Source organism: Emys orbicularis, chromosome 10, assembly GCF_028017835.1.
Source record: "Emys orbicularis isolate rEmyOrb1 chromosome 10, rEmyOrb1.hap1, whole genome shotgun sequence".
NCBI lineage: Eukaryota > Metazoa > Chordata > Testudines > Emydidae > Emys > Emys orbicularis.
In genome coordinates this window covers 33,588,486-33,609,974 of record NC_088692.1, presented here as the reverse complement: position 1 = coordinate 33,609,974, position 21,489 = coordinate 33,588,486, and the positions used below count along the sequence as shown (strand labels likewise).

Below are 21,489 nucleotides of genomic sequence, written 5' to 3'. Positions count from 1 at the left end.
CTTCACTGTGTGGCCATCCCACCATGCTGCCGCGCCCTGGAGCAGGGCATGCTGGGAGCTCAGGCTGGCCTGTAGCCCCATGTGGGCTGTGGCCAGTGTAAACTCAGGCTCACTGCAGTGCTGAGGACTGCACTGCCCAGGCCTGCTGTGGGCTGGCCCCCGCCATTCCCTGCCTCTGCTGGTGACCGGCTGCTGTTCACTAGATTACAACATGAGCCCCGGAGGCAGCCTGGGACATGCACTCCTAGCTGTGTGCTCAGCTGAGACTCTGCTGAGGTGGGGCAGTGCCAGCCTGGCCCTGTGGGGCAGGCTAGACAGTAACAATGTCACTCACGTGTGTGTGTGTGTGTGACAAGGGGGGCCAGCATCATTCTCATTTCACAGATGGGGAAACTGAGGCACCAAGCTGCACTTGCCCAAGGTCACAGTGCAGGATAATGGCAGAGGCGGGAGGGAACAGGACCCAGCTGGCCCATTTGCCTCTGCCCCTCGCTGGCTCCCTGCTCCAAAGGGTAGCACTGGCCACACCCGAGGCTGGGTGACCTCTGCCATCTTCGCCCTGAGGGGGAGGGGAGGCTGCCATGCCTAGCAGCCAGCCCAGATGAGGCCCAGTGTTCCTGGGGAGAGGCGAGCGGTGAAGCTGGCTGGGGCCCTGCTGCAGAGCCAGGTGCTTCCCTCACAGGCGCAGAGCAGCCAGCCCTGGCTTGGAGCCACGCAGCCAGGGGAGGCTGCTTTAGTTTGCCTGGCAGACCTGCAGCTCCAGGCTCAGCTACCGCAATGGGCGAGTGCAGGAGGGGATTTCACTGCCAGCTCATGCCCCTCCCTGGCTGGGCATCAGCAGCTCCCAGCAGGAGGAGCGGCCGGGTCTCTGTGCCACTCGCCGAATACCTGGGTCCTGGCAGCAGGGCTCACGCCATGGCATGGCTGCTCCCTCCTAGCCCCTCCCTCTGCCAGGCTGGGGCGATCCCAGGAGTGGCCCCTTCCAGCCCGAGGAAGCGGGTCACCCAGAGCAGTGTTGCTGGGGCAGGATATGCAACTCTGGTGCCAGCTCTTCCCTCCTGCCCTGGGCCGTTCTGGCGTGTTTTGGGCACGCCGCCATTCATGGAGCTCCCTCCAAGCCTCCCATCCACCCCTTCCCCTCCCCCACAGCTTCCTCAGGTGCCTCCCCCATGGTCCTGTCCCACAGCTGCTGCCCCCTTGCCACCCCCCCTGCAGCCTGGGGGCCATGATGAGGCACGGAGCCTCCTGTGACTCAGGGTCAGGGTCCGGCCTGCCCTGCAACAGTCACTGCCCAGCCGAGTCGGCGGTCTGGGGCATTACAGCTTGCTGGGGTGGGGTGGTGGGGAGGGGGGGAGAGACTGACTCCCAATGCGACCCCTGCCCAAGGGCTCAGGAAGCCCCAAGTGCTGGCAGTCAGGGAGGGACAGGGCCTTGCCCATAGAGTGCTTGGGAGAGCAGGAGGGACTCGGCCTACCTTCATGCCAGGGGGTAGGAGAGGGGCAGCGGCCCAGCGCTCCCTGCAGGGGAACGCTCGCACCTCGGCAACCTAGCAGGGCTCGGCTCCAGCTCAGCTGAGCAAGGGGCAGTCAGAGAAGAGCAATCAGTTGGGGGGCTGGGCACTGCAGCCCAGGGGCACCTGGGGCCCCGCCCCAGAGAAGAGAGGGGGGAATCACATGAAGGTGTCGACTTTGTCCCAGGGCTGCGTCTCGCTGAGGAAGCCGTCACAGAAGTTGAAGCCCTGCTCAAAGCCCCAGGGGTTGCCGAGCGCCTCCCCCCTCGCCTCCTCCCAGGGGTGCTGGGGGGTGTCGGCGAAGGGGGTGAAATCCTCCCAGTGGGAAGCCCCTGGGCTGGGATGATTGGTAGCCGGGGTGCCCCACTTGCTGGCAAGGGGTATGTACCTGCCTTGCATGGCGAGGTCCACCTCTGCGGCCAGCGAGCTGAGCGCTGCATTAATATCCAGGTCCTCGAAATTGCTGCCGTTTCCCCGTAAGACATCGTCAAAGGCATCGGCCCAGTTGAAATTTCCTCGCAGGGCTTCTGCATCTCTGCCACTAGAGGGCAGCAGAGGGGACTGGGCAGTTCTGGCTGCCGGGCAGCTGCGCTTCGGCAGAGGGCTGGGGGCATCCAGCAGGGGGCAGCGTTGGCCGTGCTGGTGCAGCGGGTGGTGGGCAGCCTGGTGAGGGGTGTGCCCTGGCTGCCCATCCCCCAGATGAGGCACAGGGGGCAAGAGGCTGCACCCTGCCTCCAGGGCAGGCACAGCGGGGCGCTGCCGTGGCAGGCTGTAGGGTGCGGCCGGCGGCCGTCTCCGCTTGAACACACCATTGACGAACATATCGGCGTACTGCGGGTCGATCTCCCAGAAGCCCCCCTTGCCTGGCTCGTCCTTCTGCCGCGGCACTTTCCGGAAGCATTTGTTCAAGGACAGGTTGTGCCGGATGGAATTCTGCAGCCAAGAGAAGGAGGAACAGGCCCATGAAGGACACGGCGGCAAGGAGGGGCCAGCAGTACCTGGGCCTGCTGAGCCCTCCCAGCACCTAGAAAGTGCGTAGCATTAGCCCCATTGGACAGATGGGGAAACTGAGGCACTGGGCATTAAGGACCATGGGAGTTAGGCACCTAAAGATCTTTGAGGATTTGGGCCTAAGTGACTCACCTGGGAAGGAAACGGGATCAGAACCAGGTCTCCTGACTCCCAGTCCCAACCATTAGCACCATTTACCCAACCTAGCCAGTCCCTTCACCTCTCCATGTCCCACTAACGTGCATGGGGTGGCCCCATATCCCTGCAGGGTTGCCAGCTTTGCCCACTGCCAATATCCAGGCCCCATTGTAGAGATGGGGCCAGCAGAGTAACATACATGTGACTCACTACGCAAGTGTTTGGGGGTGGGGGCCAGGAGATTCAGGTGCTATGGCCTGGCAAAGGTCTCAGTCACATGCGGAGCAGAATCTCCGCTTTCAGTCCCGGCTGGGAAGAAATGTGTCCAGAGGGCGACCAACGTGGGGCATCTGCCTGAGTCTGCTGAGAGCCTGACCCCGGCGCTCTCTGAGACGGGAAAATGCCCCGTGCATCTCAATGGGGCCTTAATACCAAGCCCCTCTGCTCTGGGGGCTGCCCTGCCGAGGCTGTGCTGGAGCTGAAGCATTCTCCACCGGTCTGGGCTGTCCCTTAGCCTCCAGATATGGATACAGGGCCCTTCCCTGCACCCCTGACATGCAGTTCTGGGCCGAGTGCAGAGAAGAACCTGTCCACTTGAGGAGTTGAGGCAGCCCTGGTCCCCGGTGCAGCAACCCCCCCAAGGGCTATGCAGCGGCTGTTGTGAAGGCACGGGCAGGTCCTGGACCAACCCCCCCCCCCCCCCCATGTCACAAACAGACCCATCCAGCTGAATGGGCCACAGACGCTGGACTGCTCTTCCCCGCAGCTGGGCTCAGGAGCAAAGGGTGCATGGGCTGCAGCCAGGGAGATGCCCCGCCCCAGAGCTGCCCCCGGCACCTTTCTGAGCTTGAGGCTTATAAGACGACCACTAGCAAGCTAAGGTGCAGCCTGTGGGGGCAGCGCTGGGCTGGACGTGCCATGTTGGCAGTGAGGGCTCTTTGGGACACGCTGGGCAGGTGTCACCTGCACCCTGCCCAGCTCCTCTCCTGTGACATTCCAGGCATCCCAGCAAAGAGCCCCTGTGGGCATAGACACCATGGACTTGTCTTTCAGAGGGTCTCTGCCCTGCCCCAGAAAGCCGGCTGGGCAGAGCAGCACCCACTGCAGGAACACCAGGGGAAGGGTCGTGTGGAGCCAGGACTGTTCAGGAAAGGCCAGGAGTGTGGCTGCATAGGCTTGGCTCCCCCTTGGAGCTGGGGGGTGGCTGGGCTGGAATTAAGCTGCAGCCGCCAGGGGGTCTGGCAGCAGCCCGGCGGATTAGCTCTACTTAGTCCAGCCTGTCCTGACGCCGCCCAGCAGGCGCACGCGGCCTTGGTGTGTTGCTAATGGGGACCTCAGCTCGGTCTAAGAAGAATGTGTGTGTGGGGGGGGGGGGGGGGGGAGGAGAGAAGCTGGAAAACATGGTCCCAAGTGGCTCCCACACCCAGAGGGGAAAAGACACCCACTGTTTCCGGTGTTAGAATCACAGGCTTTTTCAGACAGTCTCACGAGTCTTTGGGACTGGTATGATGGTGTCGAAATGCTTGGGGTGGGTAGCATGGGTGCCCAGAAGCATTACGCCCTCCGATTCCAGCTCCCAGGAGCAGGGACAACACGCCTGGGGTCAAATCTGCCCCTTGCTCACTTGTCAGCATGGTCAGAGACCTGCCAATGCCTCCTGGGACCCCTCCCCGGCCCAGAGTCCTCCCTGCCAGAGCTCAGGTGGCCCCATTAGCAGCCCTGGGTCTAGACACACAAGCCAGGTTTGTTCATCCCCCGCTCTTTATCCTTGCTATAAAGGAGCTTTTGATGAACCCAGGGACACTGGCTCTTGGACCCCCCCAGTTCCTGTCACTTATCCCTTTGAAATCCCAGCAAGCTCCTCTCCACACAGCAGAGGGTGGGGACGCGATTCACATGGCCATGACGAGCAGGCAGAGCTGACCCACTGAGCAAGGAGACTGCTTGGTAGGTTTGCTGGGAGCTCTCCCACAGCTGTGACCAGCCCCAGAGGTGGCTGCATTTCAGTCCCAAGCAGACACCCTCTCTACCACCTGTAGAGTGAAAGGCCCCATAGAAATAGAGGGCGGATGAGCCACCTTTCCAGTATCCCCCACTCCAGAAGACACCTGGTGGAGGAGCAGCCCCACAGCTAAACACGGTGTTTGTTGGGGTCTTCCAAGAAGCAAGAGAGAAAGCGAAACAGTGCCCTGCGCTCCCCACCCTCACCCCTTGGCACGCGCAGCCTTGATGGGGGTGACCGAGGCAGAAGGAATCAAATACCGCGGCTCATTTATCAGCCTGCGGAGCCCCGGTCCTCGTGGTGACAGACGGAGGCCTCCATTGTCCATCGCCTCAACAGGGCCGTTAATTATTCAAGCCACCGACTCACCTGCCAGCTGGGCTCAGCGTGCCGGTAGTAGCAGAAGTTCTCCATGATCCATCTGTAGATGGCTGACAAGGTGACCTTGGCCTGCTTGCTGGCCCGCAGAGCCATGCAGATGAGGGTGGCATAGGAGTAAGGGGGCTTCACCCCAGGGTTGCTCTTGTAATCGATCTCTGCAGTGCCAAGGCCAGGCAGGTAGCTGGTGCCAGGGGAGGTGGCTGCGGAGGTGGGTTTGCCCAGACGCGGGGGCATCCCCTTGGCCGCAGTGTCTCCTGCCGGTGGGCTGGCCGGGGCCTCGGACCCTTGGAAGAGCTGCTGGGGAGGCTGGTGGAGAGGGTGGCTGGGGACAGGTGGTGTCTCCGGATCAGCAGTGACGATGGAAAAGTCTTGGAGCCACTGCAGGCTGGTGAGGCTGTCATCCAAGGTCACAGCCCCACCCACATTGTCCCGGTCCTCGGGGTGCAGCAGCAGCCACTTCTCCTTGAACTGGGCAGCGATGTCGGGTGAGACGAGGATGGGCATCCTCCGCGGACACGCTCCCTCCACTCCCACTGCAGGGCAGAGCAGAGGCATGTCAGCCATAGGCCAGCCCTCTCCCATGCCCTGCACAGCTCCTTGTGAGACGCACCCCCGGGGAGGACAGCTCGGGGTGGAGGGAGGAGAGTCCCAGGCTGCAGGCATGGACAGCTAGGGCCAGGGCTTCCAGGAGCTGCTGGGGACAGCACAGCCATCTGGATCTTTCCCTGGGAGCACAGCCCTTCTGCCAGGTGGAGTTGGCAGCAACCAGGGGTCCCTCTTAACAATGCAACACAGAACTGGCTCGAGCCCCAACCCAGTAATCAGGGAAAACTAAACACCCCCTCACCCCCGGTGCCTCTAAGAGGCAACATCGCCCCACTCGCAAGCGGAGTCTGTGCCTAGCGGAGAAAATGTAATCCAAGGGGAAACCACCACAACCGTGATTCGAACATGTCTGTCCATGAGCAAAACTCCCACCCCGGAGTATAGGCAGTGCCCTTTGCCTCCGTTTCTCACCTGGCGGTGTGGAAGTCCAACCAACAAATGTCCCTGTAACATGCCACCCCCACCGCACCTCACTCACAGCTGCTGTCCTTGGTCAGCAAGACCCAGAGTTCAGGGGTGCGTTCACATGAGTTCACCTCCCACCCAGGGTCGGTGGAGGAAAGAAACCTCAAGCAATGTTCGTCTGCTGCCCCTGGCCTCTCCCCTGTGCCCAGTGATTTCAGCTCTCAGTGGGGGAATCTCACTGCTGCAGGCCGGTCAGCACTAAGACCTGATTAGCAGGAATTTCAGCTCTAGCGACCATTTAAAACAAAAGACTCTCAGTGGAGCCTGATCAGTTCTGTGTTTAAACAGTGGAGTGGTGCAGGTCACCTTAGGCAGAGCCAAAGCCTACAGGCACAAACTCCTCCCCTCTGCTGGCAGAGGGCATCCAAACCCTCTGCTTAGTGAGTTCAGTTCAGTTGAGGGTGACCCTCCCTCAATCAGGCCAGGCTACGCACAGTCCTGCTGCCCTTCACTCATACAATAAGGATAATGTTTCATGAGCCCTGTATTCAGCACTAAAGTGATTTGTACCCCAGCACCAGCCAGAACTGATAACTTGGGCAACACAGACAGACAGCGTGGGTGTCTTCATGTAAATACAGTCTGGCCCTGAAGTCCTCCACCCCCAGCTCATTACCAGGTCTCAGAGGAGAGCTCAGTCAGACCTTGCTGGAGGAGGCTCCAGCACAACATAACAAGCATATCTGTGGCACCTTCCAGCAGGGACCTCAAAGCATCTTCCAACCCTATGTTACTGTGGGGAAAAAGAACTAGGTAGCCTTCTTAATGACAACCAAAGTAACACCGACGGCCCAAATTCAGGCCCTCTGACAGAAGCGGACTACACAGACGGCCTTTACATAAAACAGTACAGGCCAGAACCTGAACAAAACTAGGCTGTGCAATCCCCTGCCAAATACGGTCGTGGGCCATGACCAGAGGAGGGAGGGGAAGGAAGCCATGCGAAAGGCCTTAGCAACATGATAACTGCTTGTTGATGGAAAAACATGATAACCGCTTATTGATGAAACATAGTAACGGCTTATATGAAGAAATTGCTTCTAGTAAAGGCCAGCTCCTCCTATAGTTCCAGCTACCTGCCACCAGCCAATCATCTTTGGGCATCCTGTAATAACCCCCCCCCGGAAAACAATATGTACCCTGACGAAAAACAACACCCCCCGGTGCCAAGTACCACCCATGTCAAAACCACCAAGAAACCCCCCACCCAATAGGCACCCAATTCTCGTAAATAATGAGGAAGCTAACGGGAAAAAGGGACAGACCCCCCCCTACTCTTATTTTCGCATAAATGACGTATTATTTGTACTATGCTTACGGTTTGACAGAATAAAACAGCCTGCGAGCTGCTGCTAGGTGTGACAGTTTTCGGACTGTTACCCCAACGCGTTGGTATGTATTGCAATAAACCAGCCTCAGGCTTGAGTCTGTGAACTAAAATCAATGCGTTTACACACGGGAAACTGAGGCAGTACAGGGACCTGCCCAGGGAGCGCCAAGGAGAAGGGCAAGGAATCAGCTGGTTCTCACTCTTGGAAAATGCTCCCTCAAATGCACATTCCCCTTTTGTGCTGAGTGAGCACAGTGCCCAGGCTTGGAGTCCCCTGCTCCCCAGCCCCAAGGGCAATGGACGGAGCTGTGCAGCCAGCATGGAGACAAAGGCCGAACAGTTGCCACCTGCAAACAAAACAGAATCCACCTGCTGCGAGACGAGTTACACTGGCACCTGGCTCTGCCCTGCTCACCTGGGATGTGCAGTGTGGAAAACAAAAGTGCTGAAGAGGCCCCCAGGGAGGCGTTCTCCTGTTACCACAGGTGGCCAGGTGCTGCCACTAAAGGGCTCATGTTGACGCTCATTAAGGTAGTGCCGACAGACCAGGCACGCTGCACAGCAAACGGGGAACACAATGCCACTGGGGAGGGCAGCTCAGGGTGGCCCCAGGCGCTAGCAGCTTGAGAATGGAACAGCAGCCACGTGTGTGGCAGAGAGCCTGGAGAACCAGACCCATCGCTAGCCGCCCGGCGGGCTGGAGTGGTGGCAGGATGGGACAGCTCAGAAAGTCCCCTCTCACTCAACGGCACCTGGGCTCCTCAGCAAACCTTACAGCAGGCAGCGCCAACCTGGGGCATCTACAAGAGGGGCCCTTGTACTCTACGCCTGACACAGCCGGACCCACAGCAGGCTTTATGAGAGTCCCTTACTACCCTGCACTCAGGGGTTACTGCCACCTGGGAGGCAGGGCAACGTCAAGTGTAGCCTGTTACAGACAGGGAAACTGAGGCACGGAGTCACGCAGAGCCAGGACTAGAACACAAGAGTTCCCGGCCAAGCCCCAGACCCTCTGTCGAAGGCGATCCCCCCCCGGCAGGGGATGAAGAGCGCTAACAGCTCCCAACGTCTGAGACACCCCCTCTGCCCCCACCCACAAAGGGAACACGACACTGGTTATGCAACTAGGCTAGAGGCACGGGCGCGTGCGGATCCGATCGGATCCCTAGCTCCAGTTCCTGGGGCCTCCAGACAGAGCCAGCGTTGCAAGGCCAATCCCCCGCCCCGGGACCTGCTCTCCACAGCCAGCCTTTCCTTTGGGGGCAGATCGGGAAAGGAGCCACGTTCAGACGAGATCCAGATCCAAACCCGACGCCCGCACGTCTGCCCAGACCCATCCGATCCGCTCGTCGCGTGCCTCGCAGCCTGGGTGCTGGGGAACAGCAGCCTCTTGGAGCAGTGCCTGAGCGGGGGGCCTCTGTTCCTCGAACTTGCCAAACCCAGGGTTGAATGGTAGAGGACTAACCCTGGAGAGGGGCGGGCGGGAAGACAGAGCCGGGCGCTTGCAGGGACAGCGGAGCTCTTACCTTTGCAGAAAGGTGCGGGCTGGGGGTGGCGTCCCCGGGGGGCACCTGTCTGGACTGGTACAGACACACTCCGCGCCTCCTGCTACCGCCCCATCCGCCCGGCTGACCTGGCAGGGCGCCCGCATCACCTTTTGTAGGGCTGGAGGGGGGCCCTTTAAACCGATCCTGGGCGTCTCATTGGCTGCTGGTGTCTGGAGTCCCTTGTGCCTTCTGGCCAATGAAGCCCGGAGGGAGGCTCCCAGCCCGCTCAGCAGTTAGGGATCCTCTATAAATTCTCATGCTGGACAAAGAAAAGCGCCTTAACTTGAGGGGCCGGGAGCAAGAGCACAAGTTGGGCCTCCAGACCATGAGGTTGGACTAAACCTCAGGAGATTTTTAGAAATCCTACATCTGGCTTCTTCTCCCCGTTGGTCTCCTGGTCTCTGAGCCTTGGGGGGGGGGAGGGGGGCACGTTTTCCAGCTTTTCTCCACAACCACCAGGGCTAGGAATGGATTTTAGAATGCAAGCTGAGTCTCACGTCATCACCTGACTCCAGGAGCCCAGGCTTTAAGAAAAACACCAGTTGTTGGGAGGCTCATGCTGAAATCGCCAGAGCTGGCCGCCTGTGAAACTAAGGAAGAAGGGAAAGCGTCTTCCACATAGGTCCTTTACCAGTGGCAAGGATGAGTCCGGTTTGCGTGGGAGGGCGAAGGAGTGGTGTGAGAGCTGGGGAATGAGAGATGGTCCAGAGCCTCAGGACCTCTGAAAATCAGCCCTTCAGAGGAGGCCCGGAAAGGTCTATAGAGCGACACCAGCTGCAATGCATGTTGCAGCTCACAGAGCCTGCAAATCCCAGCATGCAGCATCCCATACAGGCCAGAGCAGGGGCCATGGAGACCACAGGCACAGCTCCAAGCATGTGGGATGACAGAGGGTGTATATCCTACCCCAAACGAGGCCTCTGTGTTGCATGCCAGATGAGCTGGCTGCTGGCAAAGGGCAGTGTGACTGTATTTAAATGTGGCACCTTCACCATGTTCCATCCACAAAGCCCATGCTTTGAAAGCACACTATAGGTAGGGAAACTGAGGCATAGCCTCAGAGGGAAAGCTACTTGCCCAAGGTCACAGAGCAAGTCCAGGACAGAGCTGGAATGGAACCCAGGAGTCCTGTCTCCCAGTCCCCTGCTCTAACCTTCCATGAACAATGACAGACCCCAGACTTTTCTCAGCCCAGTTTAAACACCAGCTACAGCATTTCCCTCCCCATCAGATCACATGGTCCAGTCCTTGGATGTTATAGGTCCCAGCATGGTCTTCGGGGCTGCAAAGCTTGGACACCTTAGCCTCTGCTTCAGCACTTCCCCTCATCAGTCAGATAAACTAAACAGCCCCAGCCCTAGCTAGTCAGAGGCCAGAGAGGGGAGGGGCAGAGGGGGTCTCTTGGAAGGAAAGAAATCAAACTGCCTCAGGAGGCACCCACAGGGACCTCAATGCACGTGTATGCACACACTGCTGGCTCCCCCAAGTCACACTGTGCTTAGAGTCTTCTATTTGCACCCATTCCCTGGTGAGCCTTGGCTCTGGAGCAGAGTAGGGTTAGATAGGAGTGCAACTCTGCCTGGCAGCAGGACTCTGCCTGAGCAGCTTTTATTTGACCCAATCTTATTGGAGCAGCTCCTGGGGCTGGTCCCAATGCCCGACACATTCACTCTCCCGTGGACTCTAATCCTAGTCGCTTCAACCCCAATATTCCCTTCTCTCCTCCCCACCCCAGGGCCTCAAAGGGGAGGCCAGATGCTGAGCTTTGGCCACCAGAGCTGGACTCTGGGAGCCATCAACAGCCAGCAAGGGCTGGGGAGAGGGAGGCAGGAAGGGGGCCTGGGCCAGGGACCCATCACCAGGTCACCAGTTCTGACCTAGCCCAGGGAAGTTGCAACTAGGTGTTGTTGGCTGACCAGGATGTGGGGGGAGCTCATGGGATGGGAATCCACCTCATGCTCTGCAGTGCTGGCACAGATGTGGCCAGGTATGCTGAAGGGCTTGTGAGATGCAGGGACAGGGATCACGCTGGGCTGGAATATGCTGGTGATTGAAAGGCTTTGGGTGTTAGCTGGCAGAACCCCCTGCCCTGCCCCATCCTGTTTGACTCTTGGCCTGTGTAGACTGCCAAGGATACCAGTAGCCACTGGACCTACAGGTGACCAACACTGGGGCCCCCAACCAAAGCTCTGCCACAGCATCCTGGGGACCTTTCTGCAGCCACAAATTCATCCCATGCACCTGGGCCTCCAGAGGGGTACGTGACCCCTCACCCACGTGCCAACACACTGCTTTTATTGCTGTCACTCGTTAACAGGCCACCCCCCTGGCATACAGGCCAGTAGACAACACTAAACGTCCTGGCTACGGTGGGCCAAGGTCAGATTGCACTGTGGGATTTTGGGCTGAATAAGGTCAAGGTCTGAGTGGGAGGCAAAGAGCCATGGCCCTAGAGAGATCCTGGCAGAATCTACTACCTGCATCCAGGCAGGCTGAGTGTTATGTAACCAATTCCTTTCTGCAAGAAACAGGCTGTGGAGCCAGCCCCCGAAAAGAGCTTGTGAAAATAAAGGCGTTTCCCGTGTGGGATTTCAAACAGTGTTCAGAAATCCAGACACTCAGGGCACACCGCAGGCTGTGCTGGTCTAGGGATACCTGCCAGACTGTGGTAGGAGGGGAGGGGGTCAATTCCTGGTGACTGTGTTGGCCCAACTCTGAAATACCTGCGGTGCGGTGCGTGGGTCACTCATTCCTCTCAGCACTATGGGAAGCAGCAGGGGTTGTTGATCCAAGGCTCTGACTCTGGGCGTGAGAGCTGCTAGAAGAACCTGCACAGCAGTTGTGATAGTTGAAGTCTCAAGCAAGTTTTGCACTAAAGCTTCATGGCTAATTACCAAGACCCTTCCCCAGAGAGAAAAGGCCAAAGCCCAGCACTTCAGTGCCCTCGGGCAAACATAGCACTGACTGCCTAGAGGTACCTGGTTCAATCCTGACTTTGGCAGGCCCATCAGGTGCCTTTGCCAAATGAGGCCCTTTTCAATGAGGACAGCTTCATACTCAGCTCCTAAGCGCTCTCCCCACTTTGTGAAATAGGGAGGGTGAGGAAAGAGCTTCTGCCCCTACCTGGGGGTGGAAGGAAAGGAATCCTTATGGCCAACCAACCAGCTGCAGGAGTGCTCTAGGTGCCTGGCTCTGTGCCTGCTGCCTGGGAGATGTGGACCCTTTATGTTCCTGTGGTGGGACAGGGCAGTTCTCACCCCTCAGGCAGGAAGGGGTTACAGAGCTCAGCTGGGCACAGTCAGCCCCAACCTGGCACAGGTGGGAAGCCTGTCAAACTTGGAAAGGGGTGGCCCTTTAAAAGGGAGGACCCAAGCCACATGCAGGGTGGCACTCAGAGAGAAGAGCTCCCTAGCCCAAGGGGCTGCTTACCAGGATGGCTGAAGAGCCACTGCTGCCTGCATCCCCTGAAGTAGAGGGACCATCCTTACTTTGTTTGGAACCCAGGACCCTCAGCCTAGGTCCTCAGGACAGGAGGGGTCAGGGAGCCAGGCCCCCTTCCCAGTCACCCCTGCCCTCTTACCTTTCAGGCAACTGTTGGGGGAGCCTGCACTCTTTGTGGGCTCCAATGTTGTTTGGTTTGCCCTTGCTGGTTTTGGACTGCTTTACTCCTGGAAGGGGGGCTGCCATCTCCCTCAGACCTACAGCCAGAGAAGCACACTCTAAACTGCAACGTCTATAGCCAGAGAGGGATGTCTGGGACAGGCCCACCTTCACCCCATGGGCTGCCCTCAAGGTACAACCTCCACATTTCTATTCAGAGAAGGCCCTGGGTGTCCTTGCTTCATCCTGTCACTCCTTCACTCACAGATCTCCTCACATCTCTGCTTCCAAAGGGAAGCCTAAGGCTTTGGCAGCAAATGCCAGGCAGATGTTAACATGCTTTGTGTGAGCGGCCATGGCACAGCTGTTTTTCAGGAGAGGGACCATTCCTCCCAGCTGGACTCAAACCAGAGATCTAAGGGCATCATTCCAAGCACACTACAGCACCCTGCGTGAACCACTGAGCTACTGAAGGGCACCAGGCAGGGGAGCCCGTATATGTGCCTGTGCAATCTCTCCCCAGGCAGATTGCAGGCACCTTCTCTTGGTTAAATGGAGTAACTAAAGAGGGCAGTATCATCCCAGTGTCGGCAGAGCACTCTCCCCTACCCCATCCCCCTACTCCCCCCATCCCCCTCAATCCCAGCCATTTGAGGGTTGATTCCCACAAGAACCTCTGAAAAGAACCCAACAAGAGGGGCTGAGCAGATGCTATCGACAATTTGGGCACAGAGCCAGCTGATCTGGAGACACTTCAGCCACGGCTGGCGCACCAGGGAGCTGGAGCTGGGCTTTTGTCTTTGATTTGTGAAGGAAATATCCACCTCAGTCTCCTCCGCCTCCAACGTTTTGATACCAACGTAGAGAAAGGAGCCTGTCCAGTTAGAACAGGCAGCTCTAGTCATCCCCTTCCAGCACCGCAATGTGAGCAAACAGGCCGTCCCCATGGTGGGGTGAACAGGATGGCTGGAGCTTTCCCACCTCAACTTTGCAATAACTGAAGATGTGGGGGCAGGGGGGAAACCTCTGAAACACCCAGCCAGGAGCAGACATCCACACCCCAGCAGCTGCACAGCGCTGTCCAAGGTGCACAACAGGAGCGATGTGCTGGGCTGGAACAGGGATCTGGGGAGAGGGAGGGCAGCCCTCCAAACCCAGCTGCAGTCCCAAATGCCCATCTCGCCTTCTGGACCCTCATGTCTGTCATGTATACCAGATGTAGACGCCAGCTACAGAGCTCGCTCACTCCCCAGATGTGTTCGTCCCTAAAGCTTTGCCAGGGACAGTTGCGGGGAGCTTAAGTAGGATATGTTACATGCAGCGCCACCTAATGGCTGAACAGTATAATGGATATTAGCGGCCAGACCCCGCGGACATCCCCCATAAAACCCAGTTTTCTCCATCCACTCCCCCCACGCCCCAGACACCGCACAGCCCCCCTGGATTACAGTGCGGCCCTCCCCAGTCTCTCCCGCCCGGGGTCACTGTGCGGCCCCCCCAGCCCCTCCCGCCAGGGGTCACAGCGCAGCCCCTCCCGCCCGGGGTCACAGTGGCCCCAATTCCTCCCCCATCTCCTCCATCCAGGCGCACTCGCTAGTAACAGGCCCGCGAGCTCAGTGAGTAACCGCCCCCCGCGTGACCCCGTCTTTCATAGCTGGGATCCCCTCCTGTTGCCTGTCCTCACTGCCCCACCTCTTGGTCCCAGCAGCCAATCACGACTGTGGGTAGCAGCCAGTGGTCACGGGGAGGGCAGAGCTAAAGAGCTCCGCCCCCGCCTGATCAGCTGTGTCTGGGAGTGAAGAGCCCCTGCTCGCTCTGGCCCGAACCCAGCATGCCGCGCGGCCGCTCCTCGCGGCCCGCAGCTTTGATCTGATTGGCTACTAGGGCTATTGATGGCGTTACAGTGCCCTCCTCCTGGGAATGGCATTGGCCGGATTGGGTGATGGCTGTTGCATTGGTGTCACACGCCGTGTTGTGATTGGCTGGATGCGGATAGTGGGCTCGGTGATTGGCTGTTGCAGGTGTGGCTCCGCCCCGCAGCGCTGTGATAGGTCAGCGCACACAGTAGGGTTGGCCTCTCTCTGGTCGCGGCTCCGTGTGGTGATGGCGGCTCTGACGGGGAGCGCGGGCGCGGCGGGGCTGTTGCCCTCCCTCTCGGTGCCCGGCGTGACCGAGCTGAAGCCGCTGAGCCGCTACGAGGCCATGCGGCTCGGGCCCGGCTGGAGCCACTCGTGCCACGCCATGCTGTACGCGCCCAACCCGGGCATGCTCTTCGGGCGCATCCCGCTGCGCTACGCCGTGCTGGTCAGCGGGGCCTGGGGCGGGCCTCGGACGGGTTCCATGGGGCGGGGCCTGGGGCTGGGCTTGGGGGCTGGGGCCTAGGTCGGGTCCGGTTGGGCGAGGGGGGGAGCCGGGCCTGGGCTGGGTTTGGGGTTTCGGGTAGGGCCTGGGGCGGGTCCGGTTGGGCGAGGGCTGGGGTCGGGAGTGGGGAGCAGGGCGTGGTTGGGTGGCGATTGGGGCCTGCGGTGGGGAGCGGGGAGCCGGCCTTCAGGGTGCGGGGATGCCATGAGTCCCCTTGGCGGGACGGAGAGCTGGGACCCCCGCTCAGGGCTAGGGCTGAGGCCTTCCCCGCGCTACTGCACCAACTCCCTGCGGGCTGCCTGTCGCTACCCAAGCACAGATCTGCTAGTTCTACCCTGCCTGGCCGTGCCTCGCCCCAGCAGGGCGAGAGCAGCCGGCCCGAGAACAGCGGCTAACCCTCTTCCCCTACACACCACTAGCCATCCTAGCGTGTTTAGCAGAATCGCCCTAGGCCTGTGGATTCTATGCTGGCAGCTGCTGAAGAATAGGCCCTTTAATCCATAGAGAGAGGGTGTGTGTGTGCATGTGTCTTTACCTAGTGTTATATGGCCCATATGGCTGCGAGGATGGCTTTGCAGATGTGAACCTCTGCAATGCTGTCTGCCAGAATTTGCAGACGGGGAGTTCCATTGCCTCTGCTGTCGCACAGGGTTTTGCTGAGCAAGAACAAAGTGAACTGAACAAGACTGGTGGGTTTTGCTGTTGCTCTCCACAGTGCTGTAAGTGACATTGAAACTGACAAGAGTCATGTCTGTTTCACTCGGCTGCACCTTGGGAAGGGCTGAGCAGAGCCCGGAGGTAGTCACTGAGAAGGATCAAAACCCAGATGTAGGGGAGGAGCAGAGCAGCAGAAATGCCCCCTTCACAGCAGCCTGCAGAGGAGAGCTCCATCTCCCTTCCTGCAGGTACAGAGGCTGGAGCTTCAGATTTTCCAACCATCCACTGTCTGAGGCGGATCGAAAACATGGAGCTCCGAAACTGGCACTCCACTCCTGGACAGTAGCTAGGAGGTGGGGACTGAACGTGCCCCTTGAGCTCACCAGTGGCTGTGTCTTTTCTGTGTATCTCTGGTTGGTAGGCTTGGTCCTCTGGCTGTGAGGTGCCTGGTGCACTTGTCAAGACTTGGGGTTGGCTGCTTGCAGGTCAACAGTGGCACTAGGCTGATGGGTTTCCCTTTTAGGCTCTCCATATGATCCAGTATTGATGTGTCAGGATTCCCCAGTACTGCTTTGCCATTCTATGGGTATCTCATAAGAAGGCGACCCCCTGGAGGCTCAGCTTCATCCTGCAGAGAAGTAGGAATGGGCTTTCTGGGGCTACCACTAGGTAAAAATTGGAGGGGTAGGCAAAATTGGCAGTATCAAACTGCTCCAATACCAAGGGCAGCAGGATTTTCTGCTAAAAATGATCACAGTGAAAGAGTTGTTTGGCCTTCAGCACTTATTTCCTAGTGAGATGAGTGGGGCAGTTCACGCCACTCAGCTACAAAAACTGTCTGACCGCCCGGCACCGGGTCAAGTTCTAGGTTTTCCTTCACAAAGGCAATTAAAAAAAGAAGCTAATATTGTGCCGAAGCAAATGGGGCAATGGAAGAGGGGTACAATAAAGCCTCAAACCTCTCTGATTAGGGTACAGACTGTCTTGTGCCTCACGTGCTTTGGCCCCTTTGTCTTGGAGAGGTTTCCTGTGGTGGTAAGTGTCCAGCTCTTGGCTGGGGGTACCCTCTCCTCTCCCACGGGTCCCTGGGGCTATGTACTGTGCCCCATTAACGTAATGCGCCTCTATTGCAGATGCAGATGCGATTTGACGGACTACTGGGCTTTCCTGGGGGGTTCGTGGATCGCCGTTACTGGTCCCTGGAGGATGGTCTGAATCGGGTGCTGGGCTTGGGTTTGGGCTGTGTGCGCCTGACGGAAGCTGATTATCTGTGCTCGCACCTGACAGAGGGGCCACATCGCGTGGTGGCGCACTTCTACGCCAGGCAGCTGACCCTGGAGGAGCTGCACACCATCGAGATCTGCGCGGTGCATTCCCGGGACCACGGGCTGGAGGTGGGGTATTCGGAGGGGGTGTCTGGAAGCTCTGAGACTTCACATCATCGGGGAATGAAACTTCCCTCACTAGGCCTGCTGGGCTGCTATCCATTGCAGCTGGGCGGGGGAATGCACCGCATTTAACAGCTACCAGTGGCGACTGGCGAGTGCTACGCACTGCCACATGGCAATCCCTAGTTGTGAGTCCTGGCCCTTCACTAGGGAGTTGGCAAGGGAGGGCTTTGTGCTGCACTTTGAAGGGGAGTCCTGTTTGCTTTTCAGTCATAAAGATAGTGCCTCTGACATGGGGGTTGGGTGAACTTTAAGTAACCCTCAGCTCTGGTGGGCATCCCGTGAGGTCTGGATGTGTTGTCTCTGACTGGAACTGTGATCTTCTGTATGGCAGTGCCTTGCTTTAATCAACAAGGTATTAGGCCCAGCTTGGATTGCACATAAGTTGGTAAGAAGTCAGAGAAAGAGACATGAGTTTCTTTCTGGGGAATCTGGTGCTACAGGATTCTCTGGCAGGGTTGGTGAGCTTGTGCCAGGTCATCTAATGCCCCTGATGTAGAACACAGATGGTGGAGGACCCTTTGTACAGCCTGGGTACGATGCTGTGATCTGCCAGGAGTGATGCTGCGTGTGCACTAAATGTGACCCTGGGTTGTGGCACCTGTTGAGGGGGACATGGAGCCACAGCATTCTTGCAGAGTGGTATGAAGGGCAAGGCATAGACCCAGAACATAGGTCATCCCTGGGGGCAGTTGGTGGTACACCTGGGGTGTTGGGGGTGTGGTGGTGGTGGGGAGTGGTAGGGAAAGGTGGGGTGGTAAGATGTGGTGCTTCTACTGGGGGATGGTAGGGGATGGGATGGAGCAATGGGTAAGGTGTGGTATGCTGGAGGGAAGTGGTCTTCATTTGGGTCAGGGGTGGGATGGGTAGGTAGGGTGGGTGGTCAGACTGGGGCTAGAGTGCTTGTGCAGAGGGTATGTGGGGCATCACCTGGGTTTGGTATGGAGTAATGGGCAGGGGTGTGGTATTCATGCTGGGGGTTGGGGGGGTTGGATGTGGCACCTGTGCTCATCCTGGGGAAGTAAGAGGGGCTGGTATGGGGAGGGCATGCATGGTCTGGGTGCTGGGGTGTGGTATGGCACCTTCATGGATCAGGGTGGCTGGTGGGGCTTGTGCTGAGGGTGGGCTGAAGGTGCAATTTGTTGTTACTGAATTGCTTGTGCTGTTGCAGGTGATGGGAATGGTCCGTGTCCCCTTGTACACCCAGAAGGACCGCATGGGCGGGCTGCCGAACTTCCTGGGGAACTCCTTCATCGGGACTGCTAAATTCCAGCTGCTTTTTGCCCTGAAGGTCTTGAATATGGTGCCTGAGGAGAAGCTGGCAGAGGCAGTGGCTGCCACCCAGAAGCAAAAAAAGCCGGCAGCTGAGACGGCAGCTGTGACGGCCAATGTGACGACGGCAGCTGTGACGGCCAATGTGACGACGGCAGCTGTGACGGCCAATGTGACCAATGTGACGGCAGCTGTGACGGCCAATCAGATGGTGGCTAAGCCAGCAAATGAGTTGGCAAATCAGCCTTTAGCTGTGTCAAAGGCTGAGCCAGCAGCAGAGCCAGCGGCTGAGCCAACAGCAAAGCCAGCGGCTGAGCCAGCACCTGAGCCCATGACTGAGCCAGCGGCTGAGGCTATGGCTGAGTGATGAATTTTTCTTTTTCAACTTGGTTAAAAATGGGTAAAGAGACTAGAGACTTTCTTCTAACTTTCCAGACAGTCACTGGCTGCAAACGCTGCCCAGGTGACTCCACCTCAGTGCTCCTCAGGTGGGATGGGATTAGACTTGCCTGAAGCAATGAAAAGCTATATTTTGTAAGGCCCATAAACAGTACCAAGCTTTCCAGATATCTCTTAACTGCCCCCCTCCGGTGTCCGTGTGCTTACCCGAGGACTCTCTTAGAATGCTTTAATTTACAGGGATGCTCTGCTCCATTCAGGTCCCAGCTTAGGTATTGTTTTAATGAACAGAAATGTTACTTTTTAAATTGTTCCAAGGAGGGTTTTTAGACCCCTGCTGCAGTATTGTGAACCCAATCACAGCTGTGTTGGGGAAGGGACTGGGGAATAAGTGAACCCAATTGAAAAGAGGCATGTCTGCCAGCTCTAGCTCCATGCCAGGTGCACAAATGAAACTGGCTCCTGTAGGAACAGTCCAGGGGTGCTCCTAGTGTTCCCAGGTTTCATGACTTTGGTATCACATGGAAGAGTTTAAGGTGGCAGCTTACCTGGCTAGTGGCAGTTCCCAGGTGGCTTAGTTGTTGGTGCCCCTGTGGGGTGCAGAAAGGTGGTGTGTGGCTTTGCATATGGAGAGTTGGGGGAGCAGGAAAATGAAATAAATGGCTTTGCTGTAGTTGTTCGCTGTTGGGATCTTTTCTTTCTTATAATGAAAACTGGAGAGCAAAGCGATTCCCGCTAGCACGCTTTGAGTGGCTGTACACCTTGGTGTCTGCATCTACATGGAATGGAGCAGCCAGCATTTGACTGCTGGGAGCTTCCTTTTGCTGAGTTGCCAGGTTCATAAGAGGTTAGTAACTTTTGATTTCATTGTAAGGTGATCCTGGGCTTTGTGCCCCCTCTGACTACAGTAATAGTGCTTAACGGGCACCTTTCCTTTTTCCACTGGATTTGCCATTTTCAGTTTACCCTTAAATTTCTCACCCCCTTTTCCTTTAGTCCACCCTGGGCCACAACTGCAGTTCCCTTACTCACTTCCAAACTCTTAGGTGGAACTGGAGCAGTCCTTGTTTGGAAATCCACAAGGCATCACCACTATAGGTCTGCCAACATCACCATGTCTGTGCTGGACTGTGGTTGCCACGCTTGGACCCACATACTGAATTCCTTCCCCAATACGGTTAGGAACTGTTCCCAGGTCTCCGCTTTGGCTGCAGCCAGTGCCTATGTCTCCATCTCTGGGGGTTGTCTGGAGCTATCTCAGTGGCCATGAACCACTGTCAATGTCTCGTAATTTGGTATTTTCAAAGAATTGCCTTCTTCACTTCTGCATAACCATTTACCACATCCTTGCTGACGGCACGAGTTGCATCCAGAGCTTTCCCTGTCAACAGGAGAATCAACCAGATGGTCCCCTCCTCCTCCTGTGGCCAGGCATGTTATTTCCATTCATTCACACCTGGCTCTGTCGTCTCCCTCTCAACAGATAGGATAATTTCAGCTCTCTATGCACCATCCTCCCAGATTCTCCCAGCCTTGCAGCCCAACCTTGCCCTACCAAGGGTCGTAGGGTGCAGCCTGATGCTGCCATATCCACGTTTCAGGTACTCCTACCAAGCCCTTTGCTTTGGTCCCTGAACAATCACTCTGAGCCAAGGGAGTTCTCTAAACTGAGACACTAGCTCCCCACTGTGGGCCTGTCGCTATCCCTCTTTTCCTGATGGCTCAAATTGCTGTAACAGGATACTTGAGGCAGGCTTCAAACCCAAGAGTGGCCAGTCCCTCACTTTCTTCCTATTAATCCTCTTCTCCACTCCCTCTTTCTCCTGCCCACTCTCCCTCTTGAAGTGGAAGATAGGTTTCCTCTAGCTTGAGAGCCAGAGTCTGACCATCTTCTGGTTTGTGCCCCACCAGGACATCCCACTGCTCACACCAAATGTCACCAAGCTGTTACCTGGTGGGCCCCCAAGATGAGCTGACCAGCCCCTCCACTTGTTCCAGTTTTTACTCCTCAGGCTTCTGACTCCAGTCTCCTTGCCCAGTAAGTTCTAGTCCCACCTGTCCAGACTGTCTTCTCCCTACTCCCAGTCTCCTTCTCCAGTCAATGTTAGTTCCCTCTAACTCCCTACTCTGCCTCCTGCCCCATATTCTCCATTCCCCCAGCTTTTCATTTAATCTGTCCTCCATGCTTCCCCCAGCTCCTTGTGCCAGCCACTCAGTACTGCACCTGGCTCTTTGTCAGCTCCATCTCCCCCACACTCTGCTGGTTCCCAGGCTCCTCATCTGATCACCGTTCCCTCCCCTGCCCTACCCACTGGCTTCATCTCCCTCCTCCCTGGCACCCAGCCTCCAGACCCAGTCTCTGCTCCCTGGCTCCTTGTTCCATCTACTCCCCCGAGTCGTCCTCTGCAGCACCCTAGGTCTGCTAGTCACTTCGGTGTTTCAGTGACTTTACAGTGCCTGGTTGCCAGTGAGAGTGGGCAGGGGATGGCACCTAGCACACAGGAAGGACCGCTTCTCTACTCTCTGCTACCTAGCCCCATTGCAGCCAGGAACAGCCATTACAAGGAAAGTTTGGCTTTGCTCCCATAGCTCTGGGCTTGAGCATGCTCAGTGGGGCTGTAGGGTTGGTGCATGCAGTCAGGTTGACATTAGGAGCTGGGAGGGTAGGGAACATGCACTATAAAGACAGTCTTTGGAGATTTTTTTCTCTCCAGTGTTGGTCCCAGATATTAGACAAGGTGAGTCACATTTTATTGGACCAA

General features: G+C 57.5%; 2 protein-coding genes across 2 annotated transcripts; one reads left to right on the top strand and one right to left on the bottom strand.

The window, feature by feature from the left end:
* Positions 1–1,669: 1,669 nt before the first annotated feature.
* On the bottom strand, positions 1,670–5,546 carry LOC135885123 (forkhead box protein J1-B-like). Its single transcript, XM_065412753.1, has 2 exons — positions 5,031–5,546; positions 1,670–2,443 (listed from the first exon to the last, which is right to left on the bottom strand). The coding sequence occupies exons 1-2, from the start codon at positions 5,544–5,546 to the stop codon at positions 1,670–1,672; spliced, it is 1,290 nt and encodes a 429-aa protein (XP_065268825.1).
* A 9,104-nt stretch (positions 5,547–14,650) lies between these two features.
* On the top strand, positions 14,651–19,400 carry NUDT16L1 (nudix hydrolase 16 like 1). Its single transcript, XM_065411518.1, has 3 exons — positions 14,651–14,894; positions 16,742–17,002; positions 18,228–19,400. Exons 1-3 carry the CDS (start codon positions 14,694–14,696, stop codon positions 18,693–18,695), a joined length of 930 nt encoding a protein of 309 aa, XP_065267590.1. The 5' UTR covers positions 14,651–14,693; the 3' UTR covers positions 18,696–19,400.
* Positions 19,401–21,489: the final 2,089 nt, after the last annotated feature.